General features: G+C 33.4%; 1 protein-coding gene across 5 annotated transcripts in view; it reads right to left on the bottom strand.

Moving 5' to 3' along the window:
- The window catches only part of LOC136043882 (uncharacterized), a 187,375-nt gene that overhangs the window by 6,803 nt on the left and 159,373 nt on the right, over positions 1–21,199 (bottom strand). For 3 of the 5 annotated variants that reach the window (XM_065728889.1, XM_065728900.1, XM_065728879.1), the window contains exons 6-7: positions 6,593–6,850; positions 2,673–2,792 (exon numbers count right to left, since the gene is read on the bottom strand). In XM_065728889.1, the coding sequence (XP_065584961.1) occupies positions 2,673–2,792; positions 6,593–6,850 (378 nt within the window). The remainder of the gene's footprint in view (positions 1–2,672; positions 2,793–6,592; positions 6,851–21,199) is intronic. The other 2 variants (XM_065728917.1, XM_065728908.1) reach the window with 1 other exon arrangement.

The following is a 21,199-nucleotide window of genomic DNA, read 5'->3' as shown; positions in this document are numbered from 1 at the left end:
TCTTCTGATTACTATTATTTCTTTGTTTTAGCTTTTTCCAATGGCCCTACAACTGTTATCTGCAATACAAATCACATGGAAAAATCCATTGAATCCATTACATGATTTAGTTCTAAACATTGATCTTTAAACGCGATTATATCTAAAAAATTCAAATAATGCATGAAAACAAGAATTTAATCTTTAAATATAGATGGGTGCGACTTGAATCTTTAAAAGTGATTACATAAAAAAAACTAGTTTTTTTAACTGAAAGTAAGGAGCGACATTAAAACTTAAAACGAACAGAAATTACTCCGTATATGAAATGCATTGTCCCCTCCGCAATCCCTCGCTCTTTACGCTAAAGCTTTTAATTGTTTTAAAAAGCAGAATTGTGGCAAAGAGTCAAACTTTAGCGTAAAGAGCGAGGGATTGCGGAGGGGACAATCCATTTCATATACGGAGTAATTTCTGTTCGTTTTAAGTTTTAATGTCGCTCCTTACTTTCAGTTAAAAAAACTAGTTTTTTTTATGTAATTTCTGAACGTTTTTGAATTAATGCATGTTTGATTTTGACTCTCCACATGTAAACTATTCAAATGAAATTTGCATATTAATTCCTTTTTTGGCTAAATGGCTTTCTCTTAGTTTTGATCATACGATTTTGAGAAATATGGGATGGGGAAGGAGGCCTAGTTGCCATGTAATTTTTCGGTTACACAAAAAGGCAACTATTAATTTTAATTTTAACGAATTTTTTTATTAGCAAAAAATATACGTAACTTTAGAAATAACTTACGTAACGAACTTTTATATTCTTTAATTTTTATTATGTATATGAGGGGGTTTGTACCCTCGTTAATAGCTCCTTCTTTACACTAAATCGTAAGTTTTGTCCCAATTCTTTAAGAATGACCCCTGAATCAGAAAGGCCGTAGAATAAATAGTTGAAATTACTAAAAACACTTTAGCATAAAGAGCAAGGTATTTATCTCCTCCTTAATACCTCGCTCTTTATGCTAAAGTATTTTTAGAACCCCTCATATGCGTAATCATCTCTGTTCGTTTTAAGTTTCAATGCTACTTCTTCCTTTCATTTGAAAAAACGTTTTCATGTTTATTTTTCATTGTTTTCTTATAGTAATGCTAGAGAATCCTGGGCCCTTTTCATTGAATTTTTCTTCCCCCATGACAGATTCCCCCAAGGAAAGATCCTCCAACATAGACCCCTCTCCTCAGCCCCACCCCCAAACAAAATAAAATCCCCCTGAAAACGTCTGTACACTTCCCAATAACCATTACTATATGTAAACACTGGTCAAAGTTTGTAACTTGCAGCCCCTCCCCCAGGGATTGTGGGGGAGTAAGTCATCCCCAAAGACATAGTTATTATGGTTTTCGACTATGCTGAACAAAATGGCTATCTCAAAATTTTGATCCGTTGACTTTGGGAAAAAAATGAGCGTGGGGGGGGGGGCCTAGATGCCCTCCAATTTTTTTGGTCACTTAAAAAGGGCACTAGAACTTTTCATTTCCGTTAGAATGAGCCCTCTTGCGACATTCTAGAACCACTTGGTCGATACGATGACCCCTGGGAAAAAAAAAAAAAAAAAAAAAACAAATAAACACGCACCCGTGATTTGTCTTCTGGCAAAAAATACAAAATTCCACATTTTTGTAGATAGGAGCTTGAAACTTCTACAGTAGGGTTCTCTGATACGCTGAATCTGATGGTGTCATTTTCGCTAAGATCCGACGACTTTTAGGGGGTGTTTCCCCCTATTTTCCTAAATAAGGCAAATTTTCTCAGGCTCGTAACTTTTGATGGGTAAGACTAAACTTGATGAAACTTATATATTTAAAATCAGCATTAAAATGCGATTCTTTTGATGTAGCTATTGATATCAAAATTCAATTTTTTAGAGTTTTGGTTACTATTGAGCCGGGTCGCTCTTTACTACAGTTCGTTACCACGAACTGTTTGATTGCGACTTTGAAAAATGAATGAACAGCCTAAATTTTTTCCTGGGAAGGTATTTTGAAGCATATACCATTAACTCCTCCTCTCTCTAAAGGGCATTTACCTTTGCTAATCTTGGATAAAAATAGTGGAATAAAGTCAAGCTTTAAAAAATGATCTTACAGCATAATGAGGAAGTGTTTCAAACTTCATAGTTTTATTAAATCGAGTCTAAAATTCAAATTCGAAAATTTTACCTGAAGTTTTAAATGAGTCCTAATTTTGCTTATAGTTCTAATCGTACTTCTAAATTCTATATTCGAGAAACATAAAACTTAATCTAAAACAAATAAAAGAATTTTAAGATTAGACAAGCATAGACCTATCTTGTATGCAAATTCTAATCCTTAAAAAATACGGAAGGAGTATAGATAAGAGTTCAAAAACACCAATATGGTGTTTCCCATAGGGTGACACAACACCAAAATTGTATCGGTGTCTAATTAAGCTCTAAATTCGTTACTCAGCTGTTGTTCTCCTAATTAAACTACGTTCCAAAATAGCAAAAAGCCCCTCATGTTGAACTTGACCAGGAAGAAATAAATGTTATTGGCATTATTTCCGAAAGCTTTACATCCAAGATTTTTTTTTTATCCCGTAAGCAGAGGAAATGTATAACATCGTAGACAGCAAGCCCAAATTTCATTGAAATAGATAGCTTTTAAAGCACCTTTAATCGTAGAAGTGGTTTTTATCCACCCAGAAATGATCGGGATTACATCCAAAGCTCCTGTATCCTTTCCTGTATTTCCCTCCTTAAAATTGGATGGTAAATCATCTTGCATGTCATCTAGATATAAGTGAAACTCATTAGAAAGTTCTAACATTTAAACTTCTTTTGCAATAGTTATCAACAATTTCAATCTATCAAAAAAAGACGAATGTATTGTGAACTAATTGATAAATTTTTGAATAATTTGAAGTATTGTGAAAAATTCCTGAGAGGCAATGGTAATAATATGAATGATACCACATTAGACTTGTAATCAATAACACTTATTGCTTAGTAGGGCTTTTTGTAGTCTGTATCCTCTTATTTAATCAAATTAATCGAGATACAGTTTGAAAAAGAGGGATTTGCATCCCTCTTTCAAAGAGGAAAAGAGGAAAGAGGGAAAGAATGAGCAAATAATTTTTTTAATTGGCACCAAGTTGGGAGTTTTCGACCCAATCCTGAACTTACAAGAACATCTTAATGTTGTGGAAAGCTAGAACATCTGAATGGTCTGAGGGGTTCAAGGTATTTTAATGCAACAACACTGGCATCCTCATTGGCAGAGACGAGAAAGAACGGACGAAGAGCCCCAAGGCCTGCCTTGACCCCTCTCAAATCTTATATTCTCAAAAATTTTTTTGCACTTCTTATTAAAATCAAACAATATTTTTTATTTACTGTGCCGTCCCTTTTTCGTTTCTTATAAATGAGCCCCCACGAACATATCCCTGGGTACGTGCCTGTCCAGGGGTACCTGAATTTTTTTTCCTGATATTTCCTGAATTTTTTTCCTGATCCTTTCCTCCAGGATATTTTGCTGCCAAAAATTAATATATCATTAAAAAAAGTGAAAAAAAATCAATCCTGTCGATAGTTGTTAATAAGGTCAACACAAAAGTCAGCCATTGAAATGTTTTCTAATTTTTAAGAAAGTTAAGTCTTATATCTCTATGCATTAAGTGTTGTCTTGTACACTGAAAATCCTTTGAGAGTATTAATTGGAATAAAGATATTGTTACTAGTAACAGCTAAACGCAGCACAAAACCACTCGAGACCAACATAGGCTGGGTATGCTGCTCCTCAATCCCATTCGACTCAAAGCTTCTAGTTTCCAATAGAACTTTCCTAAGGTTAGCTTAACTGAAGAACTACAAACATGAATTGTTTTTGCTCCAAAGACATGAAAACTTAAGCATACACTGTTTTCGTCACTGGGAAATATTATATTTATCTGATGCAAATGTATTTTTGGAGAGTACTGGACCCCATACTAAAACTAAACACTTTACAAAATTTCAAAGAGTTCATTGCAGAATTTTGAATTGAGTGAGTCTTTCCTCGACTATTTATGAGAGTCAATAAAAAAAAGAAAAAGAAATAAAAATGTTCCAAGCAGTACTTGGACCCATACTAAAATTAAATAAAAAAAACAAGTTTTTTCAACTGAAAGTAAGGAGCGACATTAAAACTTAAAACGAACAGAAATTACTTCGTATATGAAAGGGGCTGCTTCCTCATCAACGCCCCACGCTCTCTACGCTAAAGTTTGACTCTTTCTCTCAACTCTTCTTTTTAAAACAGTAAAAAACTTTAGCGTAAAGAGCGGGGCGTTGATGAGGAAGCAGCCCCTTTCATATACGAAGTAATTTCTGTTTGTTTTAAGTTTTAATGTCGCTCCTTACTTTCAGTTGAAAAAACTTGTTTTTTTATTTAATTTCTGAACGTTTTTGAATCAATGCATGTTTTGATTTTGGCTCTCCGCAGAGAAATAATTAAAACGAAATTTGCATTTTTTATTTTATTTTTATTTTTTTTTTGGCTAAATGGCTTTCTCATAATTTTGATCGAATGATTTTGAGAAAAAAAGAGCGGGGAAGGAAGCCTAGTTGCCCTCCAATTTTTTGGTTAATAAAAAAGGCAACTAGAACTTTTAATTTTTTACGAATCTTTTTATTAGTAAAAGATATACGTAACTTATAAACTAGCTTACGTGAAAAATTTTTATTCTCATGTTTTTATTACACATATGAGAGGGTTCGCCACCTCGTCAGTACCTCTCTCTTTACACTAAATCTTAAATTTTGGCCCAATTCATTAAGAATGACCCCTGAATCACAAAAGCCGTAGAATAAATAGTTGACATAACTAAAAATACTTTAGCGTAAAGAGCGAGGTATTAGGAGGAGGTGAGCCCCTCATATGGGGAATAATTTCTGTTCGTTTTAAGTTTTAATGCTGCTCCTTACTTCCAGCTGAAAAAAACTTTTTCCTATTTATTTTTTCATTGTTTTTTTCAAAATAATGCTAGTAAATCCTGCGCTCCCTTCATGGAAATATTCTTCCCCCATGACAAATTCCTCGATGGAAAGCTCCCCCAGTATATCCCCCTCTTTTCAACCCCTCCTCCCAACCAAAAAATCCTCCTGAAAACACCTGTACACTTCCCAATAACCATTACTATATGTAAGCACTGGTCAAAGTTTGTAACTTGTAGCCCCTCCCACGGGGACTGTGGAGGAGTAAGTCGTCCACAAAGACATAGTTATAAGGTTTTTCGACTACGCTGAATAAAATGGCTATCTCAGAATTTTAATCCGTTGACTTTGGGAAAATAATTAGCGTGGGAGGGATCTTCGTTAAGATTCTATGACTTTTAGGGGGTGTTTCCCCCTATTTTCTAAAATAACACAAATTTTCTCAGGCTCGTAACTTTTGGAGCGTAAGACTAAACTTGATGAAACTTATATATTTAAAATCAGCATTAAAATGCGATTCTTTTGATGTAGCTATTGTTATCAAAATTCCATTTTTTAGAGTTTTGGTTTCTATTGAGCTGGGTCGCTCCTTACTACAGTTCGTTACCACGAACTGTTTGACTAAACATGTTGAAAAGTTTCTGATTTCTAAAGAGTTCAATACAGAAATTTGAATTGATTTAGTTCTTTTTGAACTATTTATGAGAGTCAATAAAAAAAATAAAAAATAAAAAAAGTTCTAAAAACTACTTGATCCCATACTAAAACTAAACACTTTATTAAATTTTAGATTTCAAGATTTTCAACACAAAAAGTTGAATTGAGTGAGACATTCCTCAACTTCTTACGAGAGTCGATAACAATGTTTTTTTTTCTGCTGTGAGTAATGAACAAGATTAAAACTTAAAACAAATAAACGGTACTTGTGTATTATTCAGAACACACTTAATAAATGAAGCTAGGTTCTTTCGTGAAACAAACTACGATGCAGGTACATTTTATGAGAAAATCCAGTTTCATAGCCACAAAGACAAAGCTCAAAGACAAAAGTTATATTGTGTTAGGTTAGAACTCTAGGTTGTAATTTTACAATTTTCCTAATAAAGTATTATATTTTCATCATATTTTGTTTTATTTCATTAGCTTTATCAAAGGTTTGGGCTATATATTTGCAAATTAGGGGGGAAGGTGAGGTGCATTATATCAAATACCTAACTTAACCTAACCTAACCACCTCTATATATAAAATACTTAATTAAAATGTACCTGTATCGTAGTTTGTTTCACGAAAGAACTAAGCTTCACTTATTGAGTGTGTTCTGAATAATACACAAGAACAAAAATAGAGATTCTCCTGTATATGAAAGGGACTACCTCTTCCTCAACCTTCACTCTTTACGCTAAACAATTCCCTCTAAAAAATTTCCCCGAATATTCTTTCCTAGCGTAAAATTCTCCCCTGAAAAATCCCTTCCCCCTCACAGATAAGTCCCCCTAATAATATTGTTACGGCTACTAAGTAGAACTTCAAGAGGAACATTATCTCAGTAAATGTAACCAATCTATAGCATCTCCAAATCCTCGCTAAACTTACAAATTTTATTTCAGGACAAAAATACCTGCAATCCAATTTCGGTGCAACTGATTTTGCTCATTCGGCTGCTCTGTAAAAACCTGTTTTGGAAATTCCTCATCTCTGCTAAATGCATTGTCGTACATGCCTGATGCTTGGAACTGCTGAGTACTTTGTACAGTTGGCAACACTGGCTTGTAAGGATCTTTAATCACAGTATGATCCAATTCCTCAGCAGTATTGCCCCCAGAATCCCCTTCAAAACTTTTCCCTAGGTATTTGTCACTCAATACTTTTCCTGAAACTATTAGAAAAGAATTATATCCTGCTTTACCCCTAAGCATAGGCAATGAAACAAATGCTTACACAATCACTGATTGAAGCATAAAAAAACACTTTCAATTATGAAAAATAAAACGAACAAACATATTATGAAAAGCAAATGATTTTGTATAGCTAAAATATAATTTCATGATAAAATTTAAAGGTAAATTTCGTAACGTAAAAGCGGTCAAAATACAACTAATAATCATATAATCAAAAGCAAATGATTTTGTAAAATTATAATTTCAGTTCATGATAAACATTCAAGGTAAATTTCGTAACGTAAAAAAGATCATGCAATATAATAATGACAAAACCGACGTACGCCAAAAAGATTACATTCAAAAATCCTGTCTTCCAAGCTCAAGTAAAATATTATGTATTTCCAATGTTAGTAAAAAGGCACTCAAAATTCTAAATGGAAACCTCTTTTCCGCTTAGAGATGGATATCTTGATCCAATTTCCTTTATGGGATAGCTTCTGTTCATCGATCCGTTATACAAATACTTGCATATTAGCTATTTTAATAAGAAAAGAGGAGCGTTATTCAACTAGATATAGCATTCATCCTTAAAAATACTGCAAATAAGGAGATGAGCTGTCGTCCATTACTTGTAAATATATTTCAAGACCTTCTTTAATTAATGAATATAAATGAGAGCTCATATCTCATGCCATGAGCATAAACTGGGAATCTGTTAAAAATACAATATTTCATGGACAAAGAAGTTACTTGCTTAGATAACTTCGAAGACCACACTGCCTTTCCATGACGAAAAATATAACAGTTCAAAATAGGGATGAAACCTTTTGATGGACAGTGGAACAAATATAAAATTTTTACTGAATATTGCGGACACATATACAATGTCCATCATCAGCAGTAAAACTGTGCTGGTGATGGACTCTGTATATGTGTCCAAAATATTCAGTTAAAATTTTATATTTGTTTAACTGTCGATTAAAAGCTTTCATCCCTATTTTGAACTGTTATATTTTCGTTACTTGCTTTATATGCATTGGCTAATTTACTACACCCCTGACTTAACAAAACCATAAAATAATAGAATTATTTAGTATTGGTAAGACTGAATGCAGGCACGGGGGAATTTAGAAGTTACCCCCCTGTAATCAAGAAACACTAATTGCTGCTCCAATAAAATCCTATATTTTCCATATTGGAATAAAAACAACGATATTTTCCCGCTTTGTAAAAATGAGAATAATGATTTCTGATTTATTTCTAACCATTTCTAACACTACTATGTTAAAAAAAAGCATTCTTCGGAATCCTGAGTTGCTGCTTCTGGAAATCTGGAAAAGAACGTTGACACCATTCATTTGTAGAGTAGTGCAGTCCCTACAACGTTCATTTTCCGAACAAAATCTTAGCTTTTCTGTGGAAAATGGGCTTTGTGTCAATGGCAGTTGTATCGCTTTTAGCGCGCGCCATCTTACCATAGCCTATAATTTGTCTACGATATTGATGTTGCTTTTTTAATTTCTTCACCCAGCTTAAAATTTTACCCCCCTCCCTCAAGGTCATTCTTTTTTGTGAAAGTAACAAATAATCGTGTTTAAGACTAATTAGCACATCTCACTTTTTCTCTTTTTTTTCTGGAATACAAGAATAGTTCTTTAAGATTTTCCCCGGACATATTTTTCCCCTTTATTATTCAATTCGGATAGAATCTTTAGAATTACTTCGAGGTGAATGGTCTCACAGTATAACAGGTAAAATTATGAAAGACGGTTTCTTAGCTGAATGTGTAGTCAGTCTTAGCTGACTGTGTGCTGAATGTGTAGAGTTTCTTAGCTGAACGTGTGAATGTGTAGTCACGGCTGTACTACCCAGCCTTCCATGAAATAAATATAACTTCAAAACTGCAAAGGGTAGGTTAACATCCCTCCTACATAAACTTGTATGAGCATAGTAACTATTTTTTTGCGCAAAACACGGGATAAAAGCTTTCGTTTCGGGCATGACTGTAGCTTTATAGGGTGTGTATGACCTATTTTGTGCATCTACCGATCTTATTTGACTATAAGAAGTCCTCTAAAATAAAAATAGTTGGTAACAAAAAGGGGACATGAAGCATAGTACTAGAATTCAACCATGCCAATAAAGGTACCATAAACACATATACTTCTCTTATGTATTTAATTCTTTACACTACCCCTGCCCCCCTCTCCGAAACAAAGCTTGAGTAGTTAGAAATACACTAATTTCAACTATTATCAAACAGTTCGTGGTAACGAACTGTAGTAAGGAGCGACCCGGCTCAATAGTAAACGAAACTCTAAAAAACGGAATTTTGATGCTAAAATATACATCAAAAGAATCAGATTTTCATGCTGATTTTAAATATATAAGTTTCATCAAATTTAGTATTTGTCATCAAAAGTTAAGAGCCTGAAAAAATTTGCTTTATTTTAGAAAATAGGCGAAAACACCCCCTAAAAGTCACAGAATCTTAACGAAAGTCACACCATCGCATTCGGCATATCAGAGAACCCTATAGCGAAATTTTCAAGCTTCTATCTACAAAAATGTGGAATTTCGTATTTTTTGCAAGAAGACAAATCACGGGTGCGTGTTTATTTGTTTGTTTGTTTTTTTTTTCCCAGGGGTCATCGTATCGACCAAGTGGTCCTAGAATGTTGCAAGAGGGCTCATTCTAACGGAAATGAAAAGTTCTAGTGCCCTTTTTAAGTGACCAAAAAAATTGGAGGGCACCTAGGCCCCCTCCCACGCTCATTTTTTCTCCAAAGTCAACAGATCAAAATTTTGAGATAGCCATTTTGTTCCGCATAGTCAAAACCATTATAACAATTTCTTTGGGAATGACTTACTCCCCCAGAGTCCCTGGGGGAGGGGCTGCAAGTTACAAACTTCGACCAGTGTTTACATATAATAATGGTTATTGGGAAATGTACAGTCGTTTTCAGGGGATTTTTTTTTTGGTTTTGGGGGTGGGGTTGAGGGGAGGGGCTATGTGAGAGGATCTTTCCTTGGAGAAATATGTCATGGGGGAATAGAAATTCAATGAAAAGGGCGCAGGATTTTCTAAAATTACTATTAAAAAAATGAAAAAATAAACATGGAAAAATTCTTTCAATTGAAAGTAAGGAGTACCATTGAAACTTAAAACGAACAGAGATTATTATGCATATGAGGGGTTCTAAAAATACTTTAGCATAAAGAGCGAGGTATTTAGGAGGAGATAAATACCTCGCTCTTTATGCTAAAGTATTTTAAGTAATTTCAACTATTTATTCTACGGTCTTTCTGATTCAGGGGTCATTCTTAAAGAATCGGCACAAAACTTACGATTTAGTGTAAAGAGCGAAGTATTAACGAGGGTACAAACCCCCTCATATACATAATAAAAATTTAAGAATATAAAAGTTTGTTACGTAAGTTAGTTCTTAAGTTACGTATATTTTTTTACTAATAAAAAAAATTCGTTAAAAATTAAAATTTATAGTTGCCTTTTTGTGTAACCGAAAAATTGCATGGCAACTAGGCCTCCTTCCCCATCCCATATTTCTCAAAATCGTCTGATCAGAACTAAGAGAAAGCCATTTAGCCAAAAAAGGAATTACAATGTAAATTTCATTTTAATAATTTATGTGTGGAGAGCCAAAATCAAACATGCATTAATTCAAAAACGTTCAGAAATTACATAAAAAAAACTAGTTTTTCTAACTGAAAGTAAGGAGCGACATTAAAACTTAAAACGAACAGAAATTACTCCGTATATGAAATGGGTTGTCCCCTCCGCAATCCTTCGCTCTTTACGCTAAAGTTTGACTCTTTACCACAATTCTGCTTTTTAAGACAATTAAAAGCTTTAGCATAAAGAGCGAGGGATTGCGGAGGGGACAACCCATTTCATATACGGAGTAATTTCTGTTCGTTTTAAGTTTTAATGTCGCTCCTTACTTTCAGTTAGAAAAACTAGTTTTTTTTATGCAATTCTTAAAGAATTAGGACAAAGCTTACGATTTAGTGTAAAGAACGAGGTATTAACGAGGGTACAAACCCCCTCTTATACATAATAAAAATTAATGAATATAAAAGTTTGTTACGTAAGTTAATTCTTAAGTTACGTATATTTTTTACTAATAAAAAAATTCGTTAAAAATTAAAATTTATAGTTGCCTTTTTATGTAACCGAAAAATTGCATGGCAACTAGGCCTCCTTCCCCATCCCTTATTTCTCAAAATCGTCTGATCAAAACTAAGAGAAAACCATTTAGCCAAAAAAGGAATTAATATGCAAATTTCATTTTAATAATTTATGTGTGGAGAACCAAAATCAAACATGCATTAATTCAAAAATGTTCAGAAATTATATAAAAAAAACTAGTTTTTTAAACTGAAAGTAAGGAGCGACATTAAAACTTAAAACGAACAGAAATTACTCCGTATATGAAATGGGTTGTCCCCTCCGCAATTCTCCGCTCTTTACGCTATAGTTTGACTCTTTACCACAATTCTGCTTTTTAAGACAATTAAAAGCTTTAGCGTAAAGAGCGAGGGATTGCGGAGGGGACAACCTATTTCATATACGGAGTAATTTCTGTTCGTTTTAAGTTTTAATGTCGCTCCTTACTTTCAGTTTAAAAAACTAGTTTTTTTTATATAATCACACTCGGCTATGATCTGAACTCTGACTGATTTTGAAATATCAAATACCAAATATTTTACAGTTATGTTTCAAGATATTGGTAGTGAAAATAGCAAACAATAAACAACAGTACTAAAAGAAAAGGGGGCAAAATACAATGACTAGAATATAAATAAGTCAATAAACTGCTAATACTTGAGTTAAAATGATTAATTTTCATTGATATGTGCAACTGTTTTAATATATCTCTCAAATGTCATAGCATTTTAGCGTAAAATTTTGACTTTTGGCCGTGTCAATAGTAAACAATAACTTTCAGTTTTAGAAATAGAATTAATACTCCTATAAGGTTAGAAATAAGCAGATACATTATTTTCGATCACGACTAGTCAGTTATCATTTTAATTATTTTATTTTAATTCCAATTTGGTCGATATAAAACATAAAAATTAACTGTAGATCTAATAGAAATAACATTAGTGATATTTCCACATAGAAAAGCAGTTGTTACATTCGCAACTATTTCAATTGTGCTTTATTTACATCTGAATTTTTCTTTTATTTAATCAAAAATTTGGTGGTAATGAACTGTTTGATTAGCTTGTTAATTTGATTAATTCTATTATCTTTTTTAATTCTTTGATTAATTTATTAATTGGATTAACTTGACAAATTGATTAACTTGCTTAATTTATTTTGATTAACTTATGTAATTTGATTAATTTGATTTACTGTTGAGCCCCTTCTTACTTACAGTTCGTGGAAATTAACTGTAAGTAAGGAGGGGCTCAGCTTCATAGGCACAGAAACTCTGAAAAGTAAAATTTAGTATCAAAGATTGATCAAAAGAATTGCCTTATTATGCTGTTTCTAGATATATAAAATTCACAAAGCTTAACGTTATTCAGCAAAAGCTGTGAGTCTGAGAAAATATCTAGGATTTTCAAAAAAAAAGGGGGGGGGGAACACTCCAAAAAATTCAGTTGAGTTTTAATGTAAGCCAAGCCATCAGATTCAGCCTTTTAGAGAACATTAATGAAGAGGTTCAAGCTCCCATTTGCAAATACGTGGAATTTTATATTTGAGCCGGGAGAAAGATTATGAATGCGTGTTTATTCGTTTTCTTTCCCAAGGGGTGATTGTATATAATCAACAGTCCTAAAATATCGGAAGAGGACTCACGTGAACAAAAACTGAAAGCTCTAGTGCCCTTTTTAAGTGAAAAAAAAATCTACGGTAAGTAGCTCCTCCCATGCCCCTTTTCCTCAAAGTCGTCTAATCACAACTTTGGGATAGCCCTTTTGTTCAGTATAGTTGAAAGGTCTATTAACTTTGCCTTTGGGTTTCAAATTGTAAGTAAGGAGACTCTGCTCAATTGTGACGGAAATCCTAAAAACCAATGTTTGATATGAATAGACGCATCAAAGGAATTGATTGATTATGCTGATTGAAAATATAAAAGTTTCGTTAAACTTAGTACTAGCTATCAGAAGCTAAAAGCCTGCTAAAATTTGCCCGAGATTTGGAAAAGTGAGAAACGCCTTAAAAAGTTAAGGAATTTCAATGAAAACTAAATCTTCTGATTCAGCGTACAAAAGAGCCCTTCTGTTGAAGTTTCGAGCTCCCATTTGTAAAATGTGAAAATTTCCGGTTTTCCGGTTTTTTTTTGCCAGAAGAAAGATCACAAATGTGTGTGTATTTGTTGTTTTTTTTTCGTTTTTTTTTCCAAGAATAATCGTATCAAATCAATGCTCCTAGAAAACTGGTACAGGATTCGTTCAAATGGAGATTAAAAATTCGATTACTTTTTTGGGGGACCAAAAAAACTGATTCGATCGAAATTTTTAGATTTGAAAGATTATATTTTTCAAACAGCATGTTTGAAATAACTATGACTTTCAGGATATGATCCCCCCATAGCCCATGGGGAAAGGGCTTTAAGTTGTGAAATCTGCCGATTTTTCACATATAGTATTAGTTATTGGAAAGCATATAAAAATTTTTGGGGAAGGAGGATTTTCTACTGGGTTGATTTTCCACAGAGGGACATTTTATGGGAAGGAAATATTCGAAGATAAATTTTCCAGAGGAAAATTTACAGTGAGTGAATTTGCCAAAGTTCTTATATGATCTTTTTATTTGTTTTACTTTCTCTCTGCTAACTAAGTTTTATGTGGTAAGATGTTTCGGGGGAAATTTTCTTCGGGGTTGTAATTGTCCAGAGGTTTTTTTCCGTGGGGGAATTCTCAATGGGTGAGGTTTCCACGGGAGCAACTTTCCAACGGGGGGAGGGGATTTCCGGGATAAGTTTTGTACAGAGGGAGAGATTTCCTGAATGATTTAAAAATTTATGAGAAATTAAAATTCTTTTCAAATGAAAGTATGAAGGCAGTATCGTCCACAAGCAATTCGGGGTGGGATTTTGTGTGAGTTAGGGATTATCTTAGAGTCACTTTCTGGTGGTGGAGAGGGGGATATTTTACACAAGATGAAATTTTCATGGAGGAATTTTCAGTGGGAGGAGAGGAAATTCCCACGGAGAGGAAGCCGAAATTTCCGGCATTATTTGAAAAACGATCAGAAATTAACTAAAAAAAAATTTTTTTAACCTGAAAGTGAGGAGCTTCATCAAAACATAAAATAAATAGAGACTGTTCTATATTTGAGGGGTTTCGCCTCTCTCTATTGCCCCACTCTTTATGCTGAAGTTTAACGTTTCGCCCCAAAACAACGACTCTTGAAACACAAGGGTCGTTTAATTAGAATAATAAATTACTATTGTTTCTTAACTTTAGCGTACAGAGCTTGATATTGAGAAGGGGACAACCCCCTTCATATACAGAATAATATCCGTTGTATCTATTGTTATAAAAGTGTTTTTTAGTTACTATTCATATAGGTTGTCCTTTACTAACAGTTTGTTATCATGAACTGTTTGACGTTTTAAAAAGCATTCCTGTATTCAATCATAAAAATTCCTTAGATGCAAGAAATTTTTTAACTTACTAAATATCCTACTGCTAGTATCCATTTTTTCTCCTGCCCTGACGCTAGGATAAACAAATTTCCCTGTAGCACATATTAGAATAAGCTTCATTTTATTGTTTATGAGGAAACGTCAAAAGCACAGGCAAGAAAAGACAAAGTTGATTTGGTAGAGGTATTGTTAGATTTCTGAAGAAATATTGTGTTTACAGAAGGACATTGTATAAGATCAATTTCACAGGCCGCGCAATAGTCTTTTTTTCTCGGGGCAACTTCTTATGGAAGAAATTGTAATAAAAGCTTTAGGAAGGGTTCATTGAATTGAAAATTGAAATTTCTACTTATTGACTGAAATATTTATATGATTAAGTTTTATTCATTCAATGTCATCATGTTCAACACGAATAAATATATCGACAGATATTGTCGGAAAAGTCGTTCACCAAAATGTTAACTAATAAAACTTGTCTGACGCAGGTCAGGTGCTACAGCTTGCAGGGAAAGGATGCTGGCATGTTCAAGTCTAAAAGCGATTAAATATTTTTTTTTAACTTAAAGTAAGGGGCGAATTTAAAATTTAAAGCGAACAGAAATTATTCAGTACATAAAAGGGGCTGTCCCTTCCTTACCGCCTAGCTCTTTACGCTAAAGTTTGACTCATTCTCACGATTCTAATTTTTTTTAAATAAAAAAAACTTTGGCGTAAAGAACCTTTGGCATGATTGTTTTGTTTAGCAATATTTATTCTGACACATCTATTAAGGTACGCGGCATCCCAGGATTTAAAGAGTGTGCCCAGCGTTTGCCAACAGCTTCATCGAGGTCTACAAATTACAATTCGCCATATGAAGGTGGTTGGAAATCACCTTGAGTGTTTTGTTGGATGTTCGGCCAAATTTGTTCTGTTATAAATGTGTCTAGCTACTTCAAAGCTAAAAAAGTTAGGACTATTGATCGTTGGATCATCGCTTATGTTGAATGAGGCTATAGCGAAACATGAGTTTAAGTTTTGGATTTATTGGTGCAGCTCGTTAGAGAGCGAGTGACGTAAAAGGAAAAGGTAGACCAAATCGTTTGGAAACTGTGAGATGCCAATACAGTTCGGCCTTGCAAACAGCAATTTTCAAAGGAAACCCCTTTATTTTCGGGGAAATAGACGGCCCCGCAGTGAATGAATACACCGTTGAAGGGTCAAAATGACACAATTAACACTTGTATTGTTTACGGCATCTCTGTAGGTTAGTAATGGGTTGTTTGGGATAGTTTGTAGCTGTCGAACACTGCGACAGTGCTGTTCTCCTAACCACATAATTTCTGTGGTTCATGATCGTTTTTTTCTTCCTTGTGATTTTCGCTTTCGCTTCTCTTCTAACCAACGATAGATTTTTCGTCTCTTTCGTTTTTGATTTGTTTTGATCCATGTTGTTACATGTCTTATAACCGAATATTTAATTTTGGTTCATTTTTCTATTGATTCGTTTTGGTTATCATTGTTGCATGTTTTCTAGCCACATATTTCTTTGTGTTTCATTTCCGTTTTTGATAAGTTGTGATGTTTCCTCTCACCTGTCTTCTAATCAGTGTTTTTTTTTGCTTAATTTTCGTTTTTGGGTCGTTGTGACTATTGCCTGTCTTCTAACCAAATTTGTTTTTGCTTTGTTTTTGTTTTTCAATTCGTTATGATTCTCGCTTTCCCTTGTCTTCCAATTGAATATTTTTTTTTGTGCTTCACTTTCATTGTATCTATTGTCATATAATCACTTATATCAATAATTCTAAGCTTATCCCTAATTTTCAGCCCCCAAAAATTACGTGACGCTACACAACCGCTACTTTAACGCTGAAGCTAAGAGAGCCCTATGCATTATACGGAGAGATACTTTCCACGAATATTTGGATACTAAACTGGAGAGTCTAAAATTTGGCAATATAAAAGATAGATGGAATAATGTTAGGAAAATAGTTTGTGAATTAGAAGATAATGTTTCGAAACAATCCGAAACATTTCGTTCAAGGCACGAGACAAACTTGGTGATTTATACAGAGCGTTTTTTTTTACCGAGCCTTTTTAACCAAGTATTGTCTTTGAGGCTTAGAGGATATAATTACGACGTACACATTGGAAGGTAAAAAAAAACACTCGGTAAAACAAACGTCAAAATCTGCAACGCATCCGTCCATTATCACTACAGTAAAAGAACGGTAAAATAAAGAATCGTTAATTTTAACGCCTACGCCGAGATTGTGGTTTATGGAACCAAATAAAAGCGTACACAATCGGCATTTTTCACTGTTGATGACTATTGACGAGAGTTTGTTTTCGGAGGTATGTCACAAAAAAAACGAAATTGGAAGTGATAAATGAATAAGAAAAACGATAAGAGTTAGTCTGGTAATTAGAAAGGCATTAAATATGGTTCTGGTAGGTTGCACATTACTTAGTATGATGATAATGTTTAGACTTAACATGCTATGGATAAAGTTTTAAAAGAGAAACAGTGCAGTTTTAGGAAGAGTAGATGATGTGTCGACCAAATTTCTACTCTCAGGTTAATAGTTGAGAAGTATATTCAATATATGTTATATTGGTTTTTTTTTTTTTTTTTTTTTTTTTTTTTTTTTTTTTTTTTTTTTTTTTTTTACAAGGCCACACTGCATTTCTAGGACGAAAAAATAAGCATTCAAATGGAGATAAGTCCATTTATTAGTTAGTGAAAACAAATACAAGAGTCGAGATATTTCGACCACATCTATAGCGATCGGCATTAGCAGAATTAGTGCAAGTTATGTTCTGGTGTTGAGAAGTCATAGGTGTTGTCAGTTCTACTCATGGCAATATTTGCTCTTTTTGAGTTTGACTCGGTTATTTATTGTAAATTCTATTCATTTTGGGTTTCACTGATTAATTGATGATGATTTGTAGCAGTCTTATGCTTGGAAGATTACTTGATTTTGTTTCTTCTCATTTTTGGTTTAATAGGGCTCTTTACTTTTCTTTGAAAACCTTGTTTTGTGGGAAAAGTTTTCTTTTAATTAATCGCAGTTAAAGATAAGGACGGGGCCACAATAAGTCAAAAGGAAGGAGTTAAAAAGAGTTATGAAAAAATTTTGAGAATTTTTTTTAGCATGTTGAGAATATACTAAGCTATTAAAAGTTGCACTAAATAATCAAAAAAAAGAAGAAAAATTTGTAACACCATGGGAGTGAAAGAAGACTTGGTTTGCGAGAAAGACTTAGATACAGTTCTAAAAGCATTAAAGAAAATAACATAGCCATTAATGCTGATAGTGTAGTAAAGAAGTTTCTTTTTAATATATTGGATATTAAGTTAGAGATTAGCCGCTTAAGATTATGAAAATGATTTTTGAAAAATGGGAAGTACCTAACAATTTTTTGGAAAACTTTCATGAAACCCCTTTATAAGTAAGATGACAAGAGAATAATAGTACTTTTTGGACTTGGAAGTGTCAGCTGAATACATTAAAACAAAGTCATATCTAGGAGGGAGGGATATTACTGGGTTTTAACTCTTTCCTGAAATTTTTTTTCGACTTGTAAAAAAGTACTGAAAATTCAAACCAACAAAATTTTTGATGCGTTTTGTAAAGTTTTTTTGTAAAATACCCCCCCCCCCACAAGCAAAATCCTGGATACACCCTGACATTAAATTAAAATTATACGCAATAACATTGCTATGGTTAAAGTAATAAGTGAGGTAATTAGCTGGTTCCACCTATAATTAGGAGTAAATTAGGGCTGTGTTCTAAAATGTCTTAAGGAGAAAGGTCTACAAAGTCTTTTGGTACCCGTCTGACTGACCGTATTTCAAACAGTAAGCTGTACGAAAAAGATGGTTCTATCTTGGTTTCTAGTGATTTAATGAGAGAAAGGTTGGTATGGCTTGGATACATTCTGCAGGTAAAGGGTGACACATCGATAAAAATTGCCCTTTTCGGCAAATAATCTAGGACAAAACGAAAAGCAGTCTGTCCCTGGGTCTTGTGATAGGAGGTTATATGGAAGGATTTAAGGGAAAATGGAACTTCTTGGGAGGGTGTAAAGAAGGAGGCTTTGAATAGATTGAGACGGAAGAAGACCGTGCATAGCTGTGTTGGTCTCGGGTGGTTTTGTGCTGCAATAAGTTGTTAGTAGTAGCAGAAAGTTAAGTTTGGATTTCAATTATTGGGCATTGGCTACATTTTCCTGTTTGAAAGTATATATTGAAGGCTTATTATACTGATATCACTCATATATTGCAAATCATACTGTCAAAGATGAATAGAATTCTTTTGTTAGTATTTATTGGAGTTTAAATTCCCTCAGCGGGAGTTGTTGTCTTCTTTGAGCACTTGAAAAAGCTAGCTTGCAGTCTACTACGGCCAACCGTTTGTTAGGTTAAGAGTTGATCTTTCAAGAATCGAAGTTTTACGTTATTTCTACATTTCATTTTTGTCCTATGATTGGCACCGCCATCAGTTATATAGTTTAAAATTCTAGGCGTATCCAGGGATTTTTTTTTCTCATTATTTGAATTCATCCACGATATAATTTTAATTTTAAAAAATTGGAAGTGATTATTCTTCTCTGAACATTTTTTTTTATTTATGAGACTGGTATTTTATATCGTCCACCAAGATAACTTCTTGTGATGGGCTAAAAGCCCATTACAAGATTTGGCTAAAAGCCAAATTCAATCCTTCAACCCTGAAAACAATTGTGTGACATTATGCAGCCTGACAGGTACCTAAACTTTACATTTAAGAGAGCATTTTGCACACGGTTGCCACTCTCAGTGATTCAGCACTATTTCTAGTGTATTTATTTTTAGTAATTTTATTTAGGATAGCGTTTTTTAGTGAATTTTTGTAGAACCTAGCATTTTTTAATTTTTACTTTTTTACTAATTTTTCTTAGAATCGTAACAACGCCTCAAAAACATGTGCTGTTTTCGTGTCCGTGTAGAAGACCTCCTATTTCATAAGGATAACTACCTTAAGAAATTGCTATTGATAGAAATCAGGCAAATTTTAAGTTAAATATAGTTTTGACGGATCCATGAAATTTTGCCTCATGGCTTCAGGATTCAATCCATGAGGCTTCAGAAAATGTGTGACATTTTATACTTGTTTGTACTTCGATATTTATACTTCCGAAAATTTTTCGTTCGGGAGGAGGTAAGAAGGTTTCAAATTTTACGTTGGATTGAAGGGAGTCATGATTTTCTTCTGTCTTGACGAAAGAGCACATTTTTTCTTTTTTTTCTTTTTAGGTTTTTATTTGATAAACTCTTTGGCTGGTCAAAAAAAAAAAACTGATAAGCTTTTCATAAGAGATACATCAAATAAAGTTAGGTGTCAAATTACGTTTAGATTAAACTCGCAACTTATGTATATTTCAAGGCACATTGTCAAAGATAAATTGAACTCTCCTGTTAGTATTTATTGGAGCTTAGATTCTCTAAGTGGGATTTCTTGTCTCCTTTGAGCACTTAAAAAGTTTGCTTGCAGCCTACCATAGCCAACTACTTGCTAGGTTAAGAAGGATACTTCCAGGGTGAAGGTTTTAAGTTATCTCTACATTTCATATCAATATTAATTATATAATAGCTAAAATCTATTCATAGCTATGGACACATTTTTCTATTATTTGGGGTAATTGTTCACGGCATATTTTAACGTTGGAGTAAGAAAAAAAAAAGAAAAAAAGGGATGCAATTTATTATTCTCTGAAAGTTTCTTTTCATTTTAAAGGCTAATTTAGTCACCTTCAAAACATTTCCTCTTTGTAAAAAAACAGTCAGTCGCTTTAGTTTTCAATCTTAAGGAGCAGAAGGACTTTTCTGTTCCTAAGAGGAGTATTCTGTTTTCTTGTAATAGTTTTGTGTTTTGGTTTATTCTTTTGAAGTTTATCAAACAGTTCGTGGTAACGAGCTGTTGTGAGAAGCGACCCCACTCAATACTAACCGAAACTCTAAAAACGAAATTTTGATACCAATAGTTACATCAAAAGAATTACATTTTAATGCTGATTTTAAATATTTAAGTTTCATCAAGATTAGGCTTACCCAGCAAAAGTTATGAGCCTGAGAAAATTTGCCTTATTTTAGACAATATTTTCTAAAATATTCAAGCGACATAAAACTTAGAACGAACAGAAATTACTCCGTATATGAAAGAGGTTGTCCCCTCTGCAACGCCTTGCTTTTTACGCTAAAGTTCTTTTTATTGTTTTAAAAAATAGGGATGTGATAGAGTCAAACTTCAGCGTAAAGAGCGAGGCGTTGCGGAGGAGACAACCTCTTTTATATAAGGAGTAATTTCTGTTCATTTTAAGTTTTAATTTCGCTCCTTACTTGCAGTTAAAAAAACTTATTTTTTATTTAATCTTACTGTTTGAACCTACTATTTTAACTATATATGAGGAATAGTGGATCTCTAGTGAGTTTTCAGCACAATAGAACAGAACAAACAGCAGGTAAAGCAATAGGGAACATTCAAGGCAGCGAAACTTTTTCAAACCTTAAATGAATATTTCGGCTCTATAACCAAAAGTTGTCCTCAGAGAAACACATGTATAAATAGAATAAGACTTACAACAAAACACGATGTTTAAAGGACTGGTTAAACTTCTTTAAAGTAATGATTCTGGGGCTGTTTTAGATTTTGTTCAAAGATTACGTTTTACCGTAAGTTGTATTTAACTTATATA

Source organism: Artemia franciscana, chromosome 1 (genome assembly GCF_032884065.1).
Source record: "Artemia franciscana chromosome 1, ASM3288406v1, whole genome shotgun sequence".
Taxonomy (NCBI): domain Eukaryota; kingdom Metazoa; phylum Arthropoda; class Branchiopoda; order Anostraca; family Artemiidae; genus Artemia; species Artemia franciscana.
Note: the sequence above shows the minus strand (reverse complement) of the source record. Positions and strands in the feature narration are given on the sequence as shown.